General features: G+C 53.2%; 1 protein-coding gene across 1 annotated transcript in view; it reads right to left on the bottom strand.

The window, feature by feature from the left end:
* Window positions 1-3,301, bottom strand: part of Timp2 (TIMP metallopeptidase inhibitor 2) — a 54,768-nt gene extending 51,467 nt beyond the window's left edge. The window contains exon 1 of the mRNA XM_045158772.1: window positions 3,172-3,301. Coding sequence (XP_045014707.1) covers window positions 3,172-3,301 — 130 coding nt within the window. The remainder of the gene's footprint in view (window positions 1-3,171) is intronic.
* Window positions 3,302-15,487: the final 12,186 nt, after the last annotated feature.

Here is a 15,487-nt window from a genome sequence, read left to right as displayed (position 1 = left end):
CCTTTAGTGACAGTTTGCTGCATATTTTCTGGGGGGGGGGAGGCTCCTACCTGCCTGGCTCCCATCACTGTGTACATGGGGCCCACCGGGCTGTGTAAAAGACAGGACCCCTTTAGCCTGTTCTCCCTGGGTCCTAGCAGCTGTCCCTTTGGGCCTTAACCATGGGTCTCTGTCTACCAGTGACAGGAGACCCATAGGAGGTTTGCAGAAAAGGTTTCTGGAGAGGGAGCTGGCGGTAGGAGCAAGGTGGCTTTGGGCATGGCACCTGGGGCCAGAAAGCTTCAGATTTATTTGATTTCAGAAAGCAGGCGAAGTGGCCAGGCTCTGCCAAGTAGTGCAGCTGGCTCCGCGATGCCAGGCTTCACGCATGGTACTGCGCGAGTGGCGAGCCAGATTCCCACTGCTGTGCGGGCCTGCTGTTGGTAGGGAAGGATCCTGTTAGGTGAGAGGTCCAGCAGCACCTGTGCGCAGTGCCTGGCCAGAGTCACAAACGCTTCCTGTTTGTCCTGACCGTCCTGGGAAGGACGGGGACCTCGACCTTCCAGGAGTGAGTGGGTCAGGCCTTCTCACCCTTCCCATCCTGAATGTCGCAATGCCAAAGCAAATTCTCTTTGCCAACCAGGGTTCCAACCCTGCATTACAAGAGGGACCCTCTCAGAAATCCTTAAGTGGGCAGAGAGGAATCTGCCTGCTTCTCACACCAACTGCCCAGTATTTAGACACTGAGCCAGTTAGCAAGACGGTGTCCAGCCGGTAGCCACAGAAAGAGCCAACCGTCATGACCCCCCAGCGTATACCCTTTCTGGCTGCATATTAATCTCCTGAGGGGCTTTGAAAAACTATAGAAGCCTAGGGCTGGCCAGATCGTCTGTATCTGCAAAGAAACGCAGACACGAGCAATGGACAACTCTGTTCCCAGAAGAGGAAGGCGGCTCTGCAGAGCGAGTCACCAGTCTGTGCCACTTCAAGGAGAATAGAACCCTAGGGATCAGGCCATCGCTACCACGGTGGGTTCACGGCAGGGACTTACCCGGGGATGTGTGCCCTTTTTTAGCCCCATTGGTCAATCACAGGAGGGATGACGAGGGACCAAAACAGGGCTATCTGGCTGTCCTGGGCTCAACAGTGCCCCCCCCCCCCCCCAAATTCACAAGCCTGAACCTGTGAATACCACTCTACTTGGAAACAGGGTCTTGGCTGATGTAATCAAGTCAAAATGAGATCATACTGGATGACGGCAGACCCTAAATCCAACGGCTGGTGTCTTTATGAGAAGAGGGAGTTGGCATGGGTGCCCACATATGCACACAGCCATGTGAAAGACGACACAGGAAGAAGTGGGAGGGGTGCGTCTCTACCCCAAGAACATCCCGCAGTGCCAGCAACCTCAGAAGGTGGGAGAAAGGCTTGGGACAAACCCGCTCTCAGATCCTTGCGAAGGACCCAGCCCTGCTGACATCTGGATTTCAGATTTCTGGGCTCCTGACTGTGAGACCTTAGGTTCTGTTGTTTTAAGCGACCCGGTTGTGGTCATGTGTTACAGAAGCCACAGGACACAGATGTGGAGGGGTTTGTGGTACCACTGTAGCACGGGATTGGGCTTCTGCCCTGGGATGGGTAAAAAGTTTTGGTTTCATGGTGATACAGTGTTTTTGATACAATCCTTGGGACATCAGTGTCCAGAAATCTAGGCAGAGGAGAGTTCTACAGGAACTGCTGAGCTGCTAGCCTTGATCCAAACCAGACCGGAGCAGCTCCGAGCTCAGGACTGCCTCAGCTTATAACTGGGCAAGGACAAAAGTGGCTGCGTAGGCATTCCGCCTCACAGCTGGGATGTCCCAGGCCAGCTCCTTCCCACTCAACCCCTGTGAACCAAGTCCCCAAGTCCTGCACACTGCTTTCCTCCTAGGACCCCCACACTTGTTGGCCACAAGTGGGTCCTCTCCACAAAGGGCTTGTACTCCCATAGGATAACCCCTAGGACATCCGCCCATGGCTTCCCCACTGCAAAGCACGCCTGTTAACCCCCAAATTTTGCTGAATACCAAAGGCAAAGGACAAAAGACCTCATTTCCTCCAAATCACAGTGTACGAAACTACAACACCCCACCCTTCACCCAGGTGGCCTGAGCCACGTGGCCCCACAGATAGCAGCAGCTGAAACCCCTCCAAAGAGCTACCAGGGAAGAGGTTCTGGGAAGTGGTACAGGGGAGGGCATGGCTGACAGCCAGAGGAACCCTGCCTTCATCATGGGTTCAGAGTGGGTGGGAGAGGGAGGTCCCTGGGCACATTTGGCCCCAAACACTGCTGCAAAAATCATAGTGGAGGGTGGAGCACAGGGCAGAGGGCCACCTGCTGGGCGCTTGAACTTGCCCAGCACTAGGCATGGGAGGCCACCTTGGGCTCCCTTCTTAGTGGACTCTCCCATTACTGTGGCTCTCCCCTGACCACAGTAACTGTGCCCTCCTATCTGGCTAGCCAGTGTCCACCAAGGAGTCCGCAGGGTAACATTTTGTTGGGCAGTTTAAGCAGTCACACCATCTCCCTTCCCCAGCCCCCTCCAACCAAACCTATGTTTTGTAGACATTAGGTGATGGGGGGAAGTCACCAGCAGCTTATATTCAGGGCCCTGGTCCCTGCCAGGCTCTGTTTGAGGGATCTTCTGCCAGGCTGGGCACCCTACCAGCCTTTCTTCCGAATCATTTTGAGCCCCTGGGACCTGGGTAGGGGACTTCCATCCGGCGTTGCCTTAATGCGTGAGCCACTAAATGACTTCCCCAGCCCGCCCCCACCTCACCTGTGGAAGTTTCTTCCCGGGGTCCCCGGCCCTCTAGTCACCCCTCCCCGGCGTGTCCCCAACTCCCTGCCCCCCTGCGCTGGCATCCCGGGGAGGCCTCCTGCCAACACCCAAGCGTGCCCTGGCTTCCCTTTTCTGGGGCCAGAGCTGCTGTGGCGGAATCTCGGTGGAATTCTGAGGTCGCCAAAGCATCTGGGCACGGACAGGGAGAGAAAGGGAGAGCCGGGAGGGCGGAGGGAGAAAGTGCGCTCGGGGAGTCCACTTGCAGGATGGCCAGGGGAGCCCCGGGTCCCCGAGCCAGCTGCGCGCGCGGAGAGGCGGGGAGGGGGTGGCGGGCATGGGGGGGCCGGGGGAGACGGGCCGCGCCGCTTACCTACGTCTGCATTGCAAAATGCCTGTTGCGGGTGCACCGGGGAGCAGCTGCAGGCGTCGGCCGGGCGCGGCAGCGTCGCCAGCAGCAGGAGGCCGAGCGCGAGCCGCAGGCTGCGGGCCGCGGCGCCCATGGCGCGCGAGGGGCTCGGCGGGGCCGGGCGGCCTCGGCCGGCGGCGGGATGCGGTGGCGCGGGGCGGGCACGCCCCTCCTCCTCCTCCTCACCTGCGCCGCTCCCCCGCGCAAACTTTCTCTCCTCTTTGTCTCGGGTGGGCGGCGTGGGCAGGGCAGGGCAGGGCGCGGGGCACGCGGAGCAGGGAGAGGGTGCGGGGCGGCGGGCGAGAGGGCGCAGGCCGGCCCGGCTCCTCCACTGCCTTCTAAGGATGTGTTTGCAGCGGGCTCGGGCCGAGCCGTCGTTTTATGGCGCTCGGAGGATCCCCGGCTCCTCCTCCCGGTGGCTGGCGGCCAGTGCAGGCCCGGGCGCTCCCAGCAGCCCTCCTCCCGCCCGCCCAGCCCTCCCCACAACCCGGGCTTTTGTTGTGCCCAGCCTGGCACGGACGCGGGCTGCCCGCACCACCCGGCACGGCGCGCTGCAGACCTGACTCCCCGCTCGGGCCGCACCCACCCGAGGAGCCCGAATCCCTTCAGGATGCCCCCCGCCCCCCCCACGACTGCACATCCTCTCCCCAGGCCACGGGCCCTGGCACAGTGCTTGGGATCCAGGCAGTGTCCCTCAAGGGGGCACCAGGCCTCTCCCCCGGCCCACCCTTCCCCTCCAGCCTGGATCTGAGGTCTATACTGCTTAGCTGGGGGTACATTCCGGGCACCGGTTGAACCCCTTGGAGCTGGCACCACTCCCCATGTCCCTGTGCCCTGGGGGTGGGTGGCCTGGATGAGACACTAGGGATTTCTTTTTCCAGCGGAGGCCTTAGAATTTTAAGTGTACTTGGCTATTGTTAGAAGGGGCTGGGGTGTGGCTACTTTGAACAAAACAGGATTTTCTATAAACTGGCCATATTTTAGAGACGTAAACAAGAGAGAGGGGTGGGCTCTCACAGGACGCGTTTACTGAGTGTCCACCTTTTGCCTACGGATGTAGTCATGGAAGGACTTTTTCCAAAACAGTCCAGTGTTACAGGAAAGGCCAAGGAGAGGAGCTGAAAGGTGTGGCTTGGTGACCTGTCTTGCTCAGGGGACATGAGTGATGTCTTCAGGATGTTTGGCAGACTCCCTGGGGAGACAGAAATGGAAGAAAATGACGCAATTAAAGAATAATTAAAGCTGGGTGTTGTGGCTCACACCTGTAACCAGCACTCCGGGGCTGAGGCAGGAGGATTGGGTATGAGTTTGAGGTCAGCTTGGGAATTCCAGGACAACGTGGGCTACGTAGGAGACCCTGTCCCAAACCTCTCCACCTGCAGCTAATGACAACAGCAACATTAACTGCCTGCTCAACTGTGGTCGTGATCTGAGATAGGCGCTGTAGGGAAATAGATAAAGAATGGAAAGGTCACCTCTTTGAGCTTCAAGACAGACAATGCAGAGAAAAGTTAAACAGCTGGAGAAGTTTCAGGGAAGTGTTTTCCATGAATGTGTGACATTTGGTGCTGACTTTTTCACAGGCACAGTTGAATTTAGAAAGTTATTATGCGTTGGCTACGTGTAGCCTCTTTGTTTCTGTCTTTCATTCAGTCCTTCTCTTTCTTTCTTTTTGCAGCTAATGGAAAAAAAGCCACTGAGCTTCACAGAGCCTAGAACCAATTTGTCAGTTTACGATACCTCAGAAGCTCGCCTTTAGTGTTTTAGGCAAGACAGGCTCACAGTAACAAAGTGCAGAAATACCTTAGAGGTGGGGTCTGGCTTGGTGGTAGTGCAGGTTTATAATCCCAGCATTGGTAAGGCCGAGGCAGGCAGTCTCCATGGGTTCAAGGCCAGCCTGAGCTACATAGTGAGACCATGTGTGTATGTGTGTGTGTGTGTGTGTGTGTGTGTGTGTGTGTGTGTGTGTGTATATATATATATATATATATATATATATATATATGAATGAGACCTATTAGCCAGGCATGGTGGCACATGCCTTTAATCCCGGCACTCAGGAGGCAGAGGTAGGAGGATCACTGTGAGTCGAGGTCACCCTGAGTCTACTTGGTGAATTCCAGGTCAGCCTGGGTTAGAGTGAGACCCTGCCTTGAAAAAAACACAAAAAACAATGAACTGAGTTCAAGTCTAGCCTTGGCTACATCGTAAGACAGACATTGTTTCAAACGAAAAGAAATAGCTGGGTGTGGTGGCCCACATCTTTAATCCCAGCACTTGGAAGGCAGAGGGAGGAAGATTGTTGTGAGTTTGAGGTCACCCTGAGACTACATAGTGAATTCCAGGTCAGCCTGTACTAGAGTGAAACCCTACCTCAAAAAAAAAGAACTGCCTTATTAGTAGGATTGAAGACATGACACGAAAAGGTCTGAGCCAGTGTGTATTGCACAGAGGAGGGTCTGGGAGGCAGCCAGGGGACAACCCCCACCAAGGGCTGCTCTCTTCCACACAGAGCTCCTCACCTGCCTCGTGTGTCCATCCCCTGTGGCCGTCTTCACCCGCATGCAAAACATGTGGCGCTTTCAGAAAAAACAACAACAACAAAACATCTTGACCCCAATTCTGCTACTACAGAACATGCCATTAAAAAAAATTTTTTTTAAAGCAGAAGTGGTGAGGTAGGAGAATTTCTTTGAGTTCAAGACCAGCCTGGGACTACAGAATGAATTCCAGATTAGCCTGAGCTAGAGAGAGAGAGAGACCCTACCTCAAACACACACGCGCAGGCCCACTTTGATTTTATTTATTGACAATAAATATAATTTATTTGATCATATTCACCACCCCATTGTCCTCTCAGCTCTTCCCCCAGCCCCTTTTTCCTAAGTAGCCCTCCTCCTATTGTGTCTCTGTGTACGCGTCGTTGAGTTGTCTAGGGCTACTTGTGTGAGCATGGGTGGTGGTGGAGGATCGTTTGCTGGGCCATAGGCGACTCACCAGTGGCAACACTGCTGAAGGAAATGACTCCCCTGCTCCGAGAGGAGGATGTTGTTTTGCTTTCCTCTGCAGTTGTCTTCAGTCAGGCTCTTAGGAGGCAAGCACCTCACCATCTCTTTGGCCTCTCCCCTCTTGGCTTCCTCCCTTTTCTCCAGGAACAAACACTTAGTTGAGCACCCACTGTAGCCTGGGCACCATCCTTAGACAGGACATTCCAAAGTCTACAGGGTCTGACAGACGTTCTCAGGATTGTAGGTAGAAAGTCCCTGTGGTGGCTTCAATCAGATGTCCCTGTTTTGAATGCTTAGTTCCTAGCTGATGGCAGTTTGGGAGGTGGAGCCTTGCTGGGGATGGTGTGTTACTGGGGACGGACCTTGATGGTTTATTAGCCCCTAGCTTGCCAGTGTTGGGTGGCTCATTCTCCTGCTGTGGCAGAGGTGATATCCAATCTCTGCTCATGCCATGTTTTTCCCTACCATCATGAAGCTTCCAATTAGAACTGTAACCCTAAATAAATACTTTCCTCCCAGGGCAGGCATGGTGGTGCACGCCTTTATTTTAGCACATGGGAGGCAGAGGTAGGAGGATCACTATGAGTTGGATGCCACCCTGAGACTACATAGTGAATTCCAGGTCAGCCTTGGATAGAGTGAGACCTTACCTTGAAAAAATAAACCAACCAAACAACAACAACCACAACAACAAAAAACACAAGAAACTTTCCTCCCATCAGGTGCTTTGGGTCAGGAGTTTTATCCCAGCAATGAAAAGGTAACATTAACAGAAAATTGGAACCAGTGAAGTGGAGTGGTTACTACTAAGAACCCGACTGCATGGCTTTTGGCTGAAGGCAGAGGGTTGAAGGATGTAGGAACTGTGGACTGTGAGGGTTGGCTTGTGAAGGGAAGAGAACTTTGTCCAGACTGGGCTAGAGACAGTTTGTATGAGAGGCTCACTGCATTCTTCCCATGTCCTGAGAACTTGTTCAGGATTGCATTGCATAAAAATGTACTGGTATGAATTGAAGGTTATGACAGAAAGAAATGAAAGCTTCAGGCTAGCGATAGTGTCTGTTCATCTACAGTTGAGAGATTTCCACCGTTGAGACTGGGTCTGTTGATCTGCACTGGGAGAGCCTGAAGAATACTGACTCTTTTTAAAGTGAGGGGCCTGAATGCTGGAGGAGTTGTCCTGTTCTTCAAAGTTGGCTTTATTCCCCCCTGGATTAACAAATGTGGTAGCCCACCTGGTACTATGGGAGTATCACAGATTTAGGAAAGAGAGGGTCATTGGTGATGTGAGGCAGGCTTGCTGGAAGCCCCTGCATGGAGATCCAGTGGAGCCATGAGGATGAACTGTGGGTTTCAGTGGAGACGCTAGGATTTTATTGAGAATCCCGGACTGTGGAACATCTGTCCAGGAATGAGGCAGACTCGGGATGCATTGTTGCCCTGGCTGTGAGCAGCTCAGCTGGGGGAGCGGAGGTGGAACTCCATAGGCTTTGCCACTGGTTAGAGATGTCAGGCTTGGAGCTACAGGAATTGATGTTTGCCCTGTTTGTTTTAGATCTTACATAGGTTCAATGTCTCCTTGCAATGTCATCTTTTGCAGTGTGAATATCCTTCTTTGTGGCATCATGTGTTTTTTTGTTTTATAGCTCCCCCTTAAGAAACCTTGGACTGGGCTGGAGAGATGGCTTAGTGGTTAAGCGCTTGCCTGTGAAGCCTAAGGACCCCGGTTCGAGGCTCGGTTCCCCAGGTCCCACATTAGCCAGATGCACAAGGGGGCGCATGCGTCTGGAGTTCATTTGCAGAGGCTGGAAGCTCTGGTGCGCCCATTCTCTCTCTCCCCCTCTATCTGTCTTTCTCTCTGTGTCTGTCACTCTCAAATAAATAAATAAAAAAAATTAAAAAAAAAAGAAACCTTGGACTATGGGGATGTTTGAACAGTACTGGGATTGAAAAACAAACTATGGGGCCTCTTTAAGTTGAACTGAATGCATTGCATTTTACATCATGGATAATCGTCACTATATGGGGTTTAGGGGTAGAATATGGTGGTTTGAATCAGGTATCCCCCATAAACTCATGTGTTTTGACTGCTTGGTTCCCAGCTGATGTCAATTTGGGAGGCAAACACTTGCTGGAGGATGTGTGTTGCTGGGGTGAACCTCAGGGTTTATTAGACCCTAGCTTGCCAGTGTTAGTTGACTTATTCTCCTGCTGCTGTTTGCCACCTGCTGTGGCAAGGGGGTGATGTGCAGCCTCAGTTCTGCCATCCTCTCCCTGCCATCATGAAGCTTCCCATCATGAAAACAATAAGCTGAAATAAATCTGTTCCTCCTATTAGCTGCTTTTGGTTGGGTGCTTTGTGCCAGCAATGGGAAGGTGACTATAACAGTCCCCCAGGCCCTGAAGCTGGACCATACTGGCCATGGCTGTCTGTGTTGTGCCCAAGAATGGTGAGGAAAGAAGATGGAGGTCTGAGAGGTGATGCAGGCCAGGACAGGAATTAGAGGATGAACAGAGGGTTTGGAGATGTGTCTTCTTCTGGAAGGACAGGCAAGAGGGATGGTGGTGATAGGACTGGAAAAAGAATCCGTGAACTGCCAGGAGGTCACAGAGACATTATCACAAGTCTCCCTTGCTGATCTCCAGTCTCCTCATCTGCTAAGTGGTGATTAAAAAAACAAAAACAAAAACCCTTCCCTAAACCACCCTGTAATCCCAGCACTCAGGAGGCAGAGGCAGGAGAATCAGAAATTCTAGACCAACCAGGGCTACCTGAGACCCCATGTCAAAGAAATAAAATAAAAATGAGCAAGCAAGCAAACAAACAAAAACTCTTCCCAAGGGGGTCGTGGTGCCCTGCTCCTGTAATCCCAGAACTTGGGAGGTAGAAGCAGACGTTTCAGGAGCTCAAGAGGAGCCTCTGCTTCATATGGAGTTTGAGTACTACTTGAGACCTTTGTCTCAAAAACAAACGGGGCTTGCCTGTGAAGCCTAAGGACCCCGGTTCGAGGCTCGGTTCCCCAGGTCCCACGTTAGCCAGATGCACAAGGGGGCGCACGCGTCTGGAGTTCGTTTGCAGAGGCTGGAAGCCCTGGCGCGCCCATTCTCTCTCTCTCCCTCTATCTGTCTTTCTCTCTGTGTCTGTCGCTCTCAAATAAATAAATTAAAAATAATAAATTAAAAAAAAAACGGGGCTGAAGAGAGGGCTCAGTGGTTAAAGGCACTGGCGTTCAAAACCTGCCAGCCTTGCTTCAGTTTTCTATCCCAACATAAAACTTGATGCTCAAAGTGCCCCATGTTCTGGAGTTCATTTACAGTGGCAAGAAGCCCTGGTGTGTGCAAACACACACACACACACACACACACACACACACACCCCTCTCTCTCTTTCTCATAAATAAATAAATTTTTTTAAATCAAAAACAATAAAAATGAAAACACTTCCCAGTAGAACATGGTGGCTCACACCTGTAATCCTGGCACTTGGGAGGCTGAGGCAAGAGGATTTCCAGCAGTTTGAGGCTAGCATAGGCTCTATGGTGAGACCTTATCTCAACAACAAAAATTAAAAATAAACCAAAGTGTCCTTCCCTCCCAGTGAATTGCTGTGAATAGTGACTCTACTCTGTAGTGGTGAATCTGTTGTCAGCTTGACAGGATTTAGAATCAGCATGGAAACAAACCTCCAGACGTGTCAGGGATGAGAGTTTGCTGATCAGGTTAACTGAGGTGGGAAAAGGCACCCTAACTGTGGGCAGCACCATTCCTTGGGCTGGGGGCCTGGACAGAATAAAAAGGAGAAAGTGAGCTGAGCATCAGCCTTCATCTCTCTGTTTCTTTACTAGGAACCCAATGTGACCACCTGCCTCCTGCTCCTGCTTCCATGACTTCTCTGTCTCGATGGGCTGTATCCTCTCAAACTGTACGTCACAATAAATCCTTCCTCCTTAAGTTCCTTTTGTCAGGTAAAGTGTCGTAGCAACAAGGAAAGTCACTAATGCAGGGTGTTAGGTGCAGCTGGAAGCTGGCGGGTGGGAAGCAGTGGCACTGATGCCCAGGCCCGGCCTGTAGCTCACCTCATCCTGCTGCCAGGCAGTGTCACTGTGGTCAGTGGCAAGTCCGACCTCTGTACTGTCCACCTTCTGTCCTCTCCTTCAGCTAGAGCCCCCCCCAGCCCAACATAGGAGACCAGGAGCCTTCTGGATTCAGGACACATTTTTGTGCCTGGCTCCTGATGTTCCCATGCACCCACCACCCACCCATGCACCATGGCTGCAGAGCTCAGTAATGCAGCAGGACCTGGGGAAGGGCCGGCCCACCTTAGAGGGAGAATGGGGTCAGGAGACCCAGCATAGGGTAAGAAAGGGAGCAAGGTTTGAGGACCTAGCCTGGTGGCTGTCCGAAGCAGCCATCTCCCCGTCACCCTGGTGTGTGTGTGTGTGTGTGTGTTGTATGCCATGGTTTCTTGCCACTGCAATTGAATGAACATTTTGCATCTGGCTTTGTCTGGGTCCTGGGGAATTGAACCCAGGCCAGCAGACTTTGCAAACAACCATCTTTAACCCTGAGCCACATCCCCAGCCTTCCCCTTTTCTGTTCTTTTTGTTTGTTTGTTTGTTTTTGTTTTTTTTCAGGGTTGGGTTTCAGTTTAGCCCAGACTGACCTGGAATTCACTATGCAGTCTCAGGCTGGCCTCAAACTCATGGCGATCTTCCTACCTCTGCCTCCCGAGTGCTGGGATTAAAGGTGTGCGCCACCGCGCCCGGCTTCTCTTCTGTTCTTGATGATGGTGGGTGAGCTTAAAAGGGAGGCTCCTAGACGTGACTTTGGCTCTCAGGCACTCTCAGACAGATGAAAGGTGGCAGCTCCTGCCATCAGCAAGAGGGGATTCTATGGAAGGGTCTTCCTGGCCCTCAGATCACAATCCTGGGGCCACTGTGCCTGCTCTGCACCCCACTGGTGCAAAGAGATTTTCCCAGCCCAGAGCCCAGAGCTGGAACAGCTGTGAGCTCTTCCCTCTCGTTTCTGAGCACACCCAGAAAACATGTGCTGGGTGGACCGTGTAAACACTGCCCGGGGCCAGGAACAAGTGCCAAAGCCATCTCCCTCATGTTCCGCCCAGGTAAAGAGTCAGGGCGCCCTTGGGCGGGACGGGAACCCTGCTGCTCAGAGCTCCTCCATCTAGCAGGATTGGGAGGTCTTCATCTGAGCGCCCCGCCACCCTATCTGGCCCAGTTTCAGATCCATCTCCCTGAGCGCACGGCCACGTTCTCTCCAGAGACAGCTTGAGTGGAGCGGAAGCCCCCCCTTTTCCGGCAGGTTCCTGGAGAGACAGATGCTCTTCTTTGTGATAGGCATCCAAGCCAGCCTCATATGCCAGCCAAGGAAGTGGCCCCTGAGCCAACAAGGACAGAGAGCTCTGGCAGCAGTGGGGAGGGGGCCTCAGGCAAGACTGGAGAAGCAGGGAGCAGGCGGCTGGAGAGAGGTGGGGATGGACGTGTCCGTGAGTCTGACTCTCAGGAGGAGGCTGCAGACAACCAGGCGATGGGGATGATTCTCATGCTGCAGTGCGGCCAGCTCTCCGGCAGCCAGGCTTCAGGGTCGGGGCCACTCGAGGCAGGTGGTATCTGTCTCCAGTGCCTTCTGGGGGAGAATGCTGTCGGCTCAGGACATTCCGAGGATGACAAGTTGGTGAGTCAGAGCCCCAGGCAGCCGATTGCCACAGACCCACAGTCCCAGCTCACACCTTCCTGTGCAGAGGTGCGCGTGCTAAAGACCATCTCTACTGGAGTGCCATCCAGACTCTTTGTTCCACGCTGGGCTTCTCCATCTCGACACTGCTACAGGGCCAGCTCACAGTTTGTGGAAGGGCAATCCTGAGCACTGGAGGAGTTACACAGCATTCCTGGCCTCTGCACTCTGGATGCCAGAAGCCCCGTCCAAACCATGAAAACTCAAAATGTCTCCAGCCCTTATAGAACAGCCCCAGCGAAGAATCACCAGGGTAAAGACATGGCTAAAAATATCTGGGTCCTGAGAAAAGCCAGGTGTAGACTGCAAACAATAGGCTTGTGTTTTGCAGAGCAAACAATATCCATTCAAGAATGAGTCCGGGGGCGGGAGAGATGGCTTAGCAGTTAAGGCACTTGTCTGTGAAACCTAAGGACCTACGTTCAACTCCTTAGAACCCCTGTAAGCCAGACACACAAGGTGACACGTGCACAAAGTAGCACACGCATCTGGAGTTTGATTGCAGTGGCTGGAGGCCCTGGTGCACCAATACTCTCTCTCGCTGCTCTCACTCACGGTCTTTCTCACACACTCTCATAAAAAAAATTACAAAAAAAAAAGAAAATAATGAGTCAAGAAATGGAAGAATCATGAGGGATCCTCACTCCACATTGCCCACACGGTCAGGGACAGAGGAGAAGCAGAAAGCACAGTGACTATGTTTTAAAACTATTTTATTTATTTACTTGAGACACACACACACACACACACACACACAGAGAGAGAGAGAGAGAGAGAGAGAGAGAGAGAGAGAGAGAGAGAGAGAGAGAGGAAGGGAGGGAGGGAGGGAGGGAGGGAGGGAGGGAGAGAGAAGCAGAGAGAATGGGTATGCCAGGTCCTCCAGCCACTGGAAATGAACTCCAAGATGCATGTGCCACTTTGTGCGTCTTATGTGGGGCCTGGGGAATGGAACCTTGGTCCTTTGGCTTTGCAGGCAAATGCCTTAACCACTAAGCAATATCTCTAGCACAGTAACTGTTTTAAAACCATCTCTGGCTGGGGAGATGACTCAGTGGATAAAAAGCTGGCTATACAAGTGTGAACACCTGGGCCAAAGGTCCTCAGAACTCACATAAACCTGGGTGTTGCAATGCTGGCATGTGCAATCCCAGCACACCGCGGATGAGAAGGGAGGCAGAGACAGGACACTCTCCCGAAGGGAGCCTGGCAAACGCGGTGCTGAACAACAGAAGGAAAGACCACGCCTCAACTGAAGTGGAAGGCAAGGACTCACAAACTTGTCCTCTGGCCTCCACGCGTGTGTGTGCATACACACTCATCCTGGGTAAGACAGCGTGTTCAAAAGTTTCATTTGTATGAAACTGAATATCTGTGTGGATGTGGAGAGATGAATACCAAGGAGCTCTAGTTGGTGGGAGTTGGGGGCAGACAGGGTTTTCTGTCCTTCTGGGGTCATGTAAAGCTACAGGCTGGTGAGGGTGTGTTCTAGCGTGGACAACAGAGGGGAGACTCAGCTCTTTTCCGCACTGTGGTGGGAAAGCCTCCTGGCCACAGCCTGTCCATGTCCAGTGTCAGGTGACTTTGCTCTTGGCTCCCTGGGGTGTCCTTTGCCCACAGCCAGCCTAATAGTTCCTGCCATTCCATAGATGTCTTTAAAATGAGGACTTGGGGCTGGGGAAACGGCTCAGTGCTTGCTTGTGAAGCCTGCTAGCCTGGGCTCCACTCCCCCAGCGTTCACATATGGTCAGATGTGCGAAGTGGCTCACGTGTCAGGAGTTTGCTTACAGAAATAGGAGGTCCCAGTGCACTCATAACTCATACCCACTCTCTCTCTTTCCCTCTCTCTCTCTCTCTGCTTGAAATCAATAAAATGTTTAAAAAATAAAATAAATGAGGGGCTGGAGAACTGACTTCGCGGTTACAATTGCTTGTAAAGCATAAAGGCCCAGGTTCAATTCCCCAGTACCCATGTAAGCACACAGTGGCGCGTACATCTGGGGTTTATTTGTAGCTGCTGTAAAGGCCCTGGCACCTCACTCTCTCTCCCTGCAAATAAATAAAAAAATATTTTAAAACGCAAATGAGGATTTGGCACCTCCCACATATAGACCTATTGCCAATCCCCCTGCCCTCATTTTTTCCCTCCCCAGACACACATCCCATGAGCCAGTAGTCCATCTTAGCCAGACCTTCGGGGTGTTAGCCTCTGCATATCCCTAACCCCACCCATATTATTGCAACCAAGTCTCCAGAGACTCCACAAAGGGAGGTCAGGAGGGAAGAAAGGGGGAGTGAGGGAGGGAGGGTGGTCTAGCGGAAGCCGGAAGCCCTGTGATGGCTGAGCTGGAAGGGTTGCCACATCGGAACTTTGCGGGTCTGGCATCCCAGATGGAGAACACACAGACTCCTCCTCTAAGGCTCTGGGCCCTGGACAGTCTCCTCCTCTCTGCCCAGAGGGGTTCCCATCCTTCAATGGCAAGGACCGAGCAGAGCTCCTGGCCTTCCTCCTAGGAGTGAGGGGGCTCAGAGAGCAGGCTGCAGCCATGGGTTCTGAGAGTCACTCTCCCGCTGCCTACCTTGTCTGCCTGCCCCTTCACCTGGGCTCCTCCCCTGCCCCTACTGGGCTCCGGGGGACCCTCTAGACCAGTTCGGTCAAGCACACAGGAATGCGGGCGGTGGACAAATCCTGGGAGTGGATGTCCCTGGCTTGCTACTTGCATTTCCTCATGCTGGGGCTATTTCCTTTTGGCCCTGGGCATGTGGTCATGTGCTTCCCTTCATGAGTGATGCCCCTCCAGCCGCCTTTCTCCAGGAAGCAGCCTCAGCTGGGAGGGAGGGGCGGTCATCAGGAAGCTGGCCGCCCAGCTCAGCAGGGGTTGCTCGGGGTTGGTGGTTTCAGGTTCTCTTGGCCTGTAAGCGAGGGCCCAGAGGCTGGGGCTCAGGTTTCCCGCCACCATCCTCTGCTTCCTTTGGTGTTGGGGAGTGACAGCCCGTGGCCATGATGTCATTGCCTAATCCAAACAGAAGGGAGGCTGGGCTCCACAGCAGGCTGAGGGCCAGTGCTGAGAGCAGCAGTACGTCTCATGCAAGGCTATGATTAGGTCTTTGTGCAAGAACCGCCCCCTCTCGGGTCCTATTTTCCTTTCTGTGCTCCTGTCGGCCTCCCCTCCTTCCCTCCTCTCTCCCCTTGGGGTTGCGGGGGGATGCTTCAGGCTCCTGGTGACGTCATCCCCATGGCCAGCAGCGATACTTCCAGATTCAAAGCTGGCCTCCTTCCCTCTGGAGCCAGCTCCAGGAGACAGGCAAATGAACCAGTGAGGCAGAAGGAGCAGCCTCGGGGTGGCTCAGACCCCAACAAAGAGATGAGAGGCCACAATGCCATCAGGAGGGCAAAGAGAAGTTGGGTTTCTCAGAAAATGAGGCACCATGGGGTTCTTACTGCCCCTTCCACTGCTGTGTGGAGTTGGGGGGCCCAACTCATTGGTTCAGCCTCAGCCTGCTCACCTCTCCCTCAGCTTGCT

This window comes from Jaculus jaculus, chromosome 9 (genome assembly GCF_020740685.1).
Source record: "Jaculus jaculus isolate mJacJac1 chromosome 9, mJacJac1.mat.Y.cur, whole genome shotgun sequence".
In the NCBI taxonomy this organism is placed as follows: Eukaryota; Metazoa; Chordata; class Mammalia; order Rodentia; family Dipodidae; genus Jaculus; species Jaculus jaculus.
Note: the sequence above shows the minus strand (reverse complement) of the source record. Positions and strands in the feature narration are given on the sequence as shown.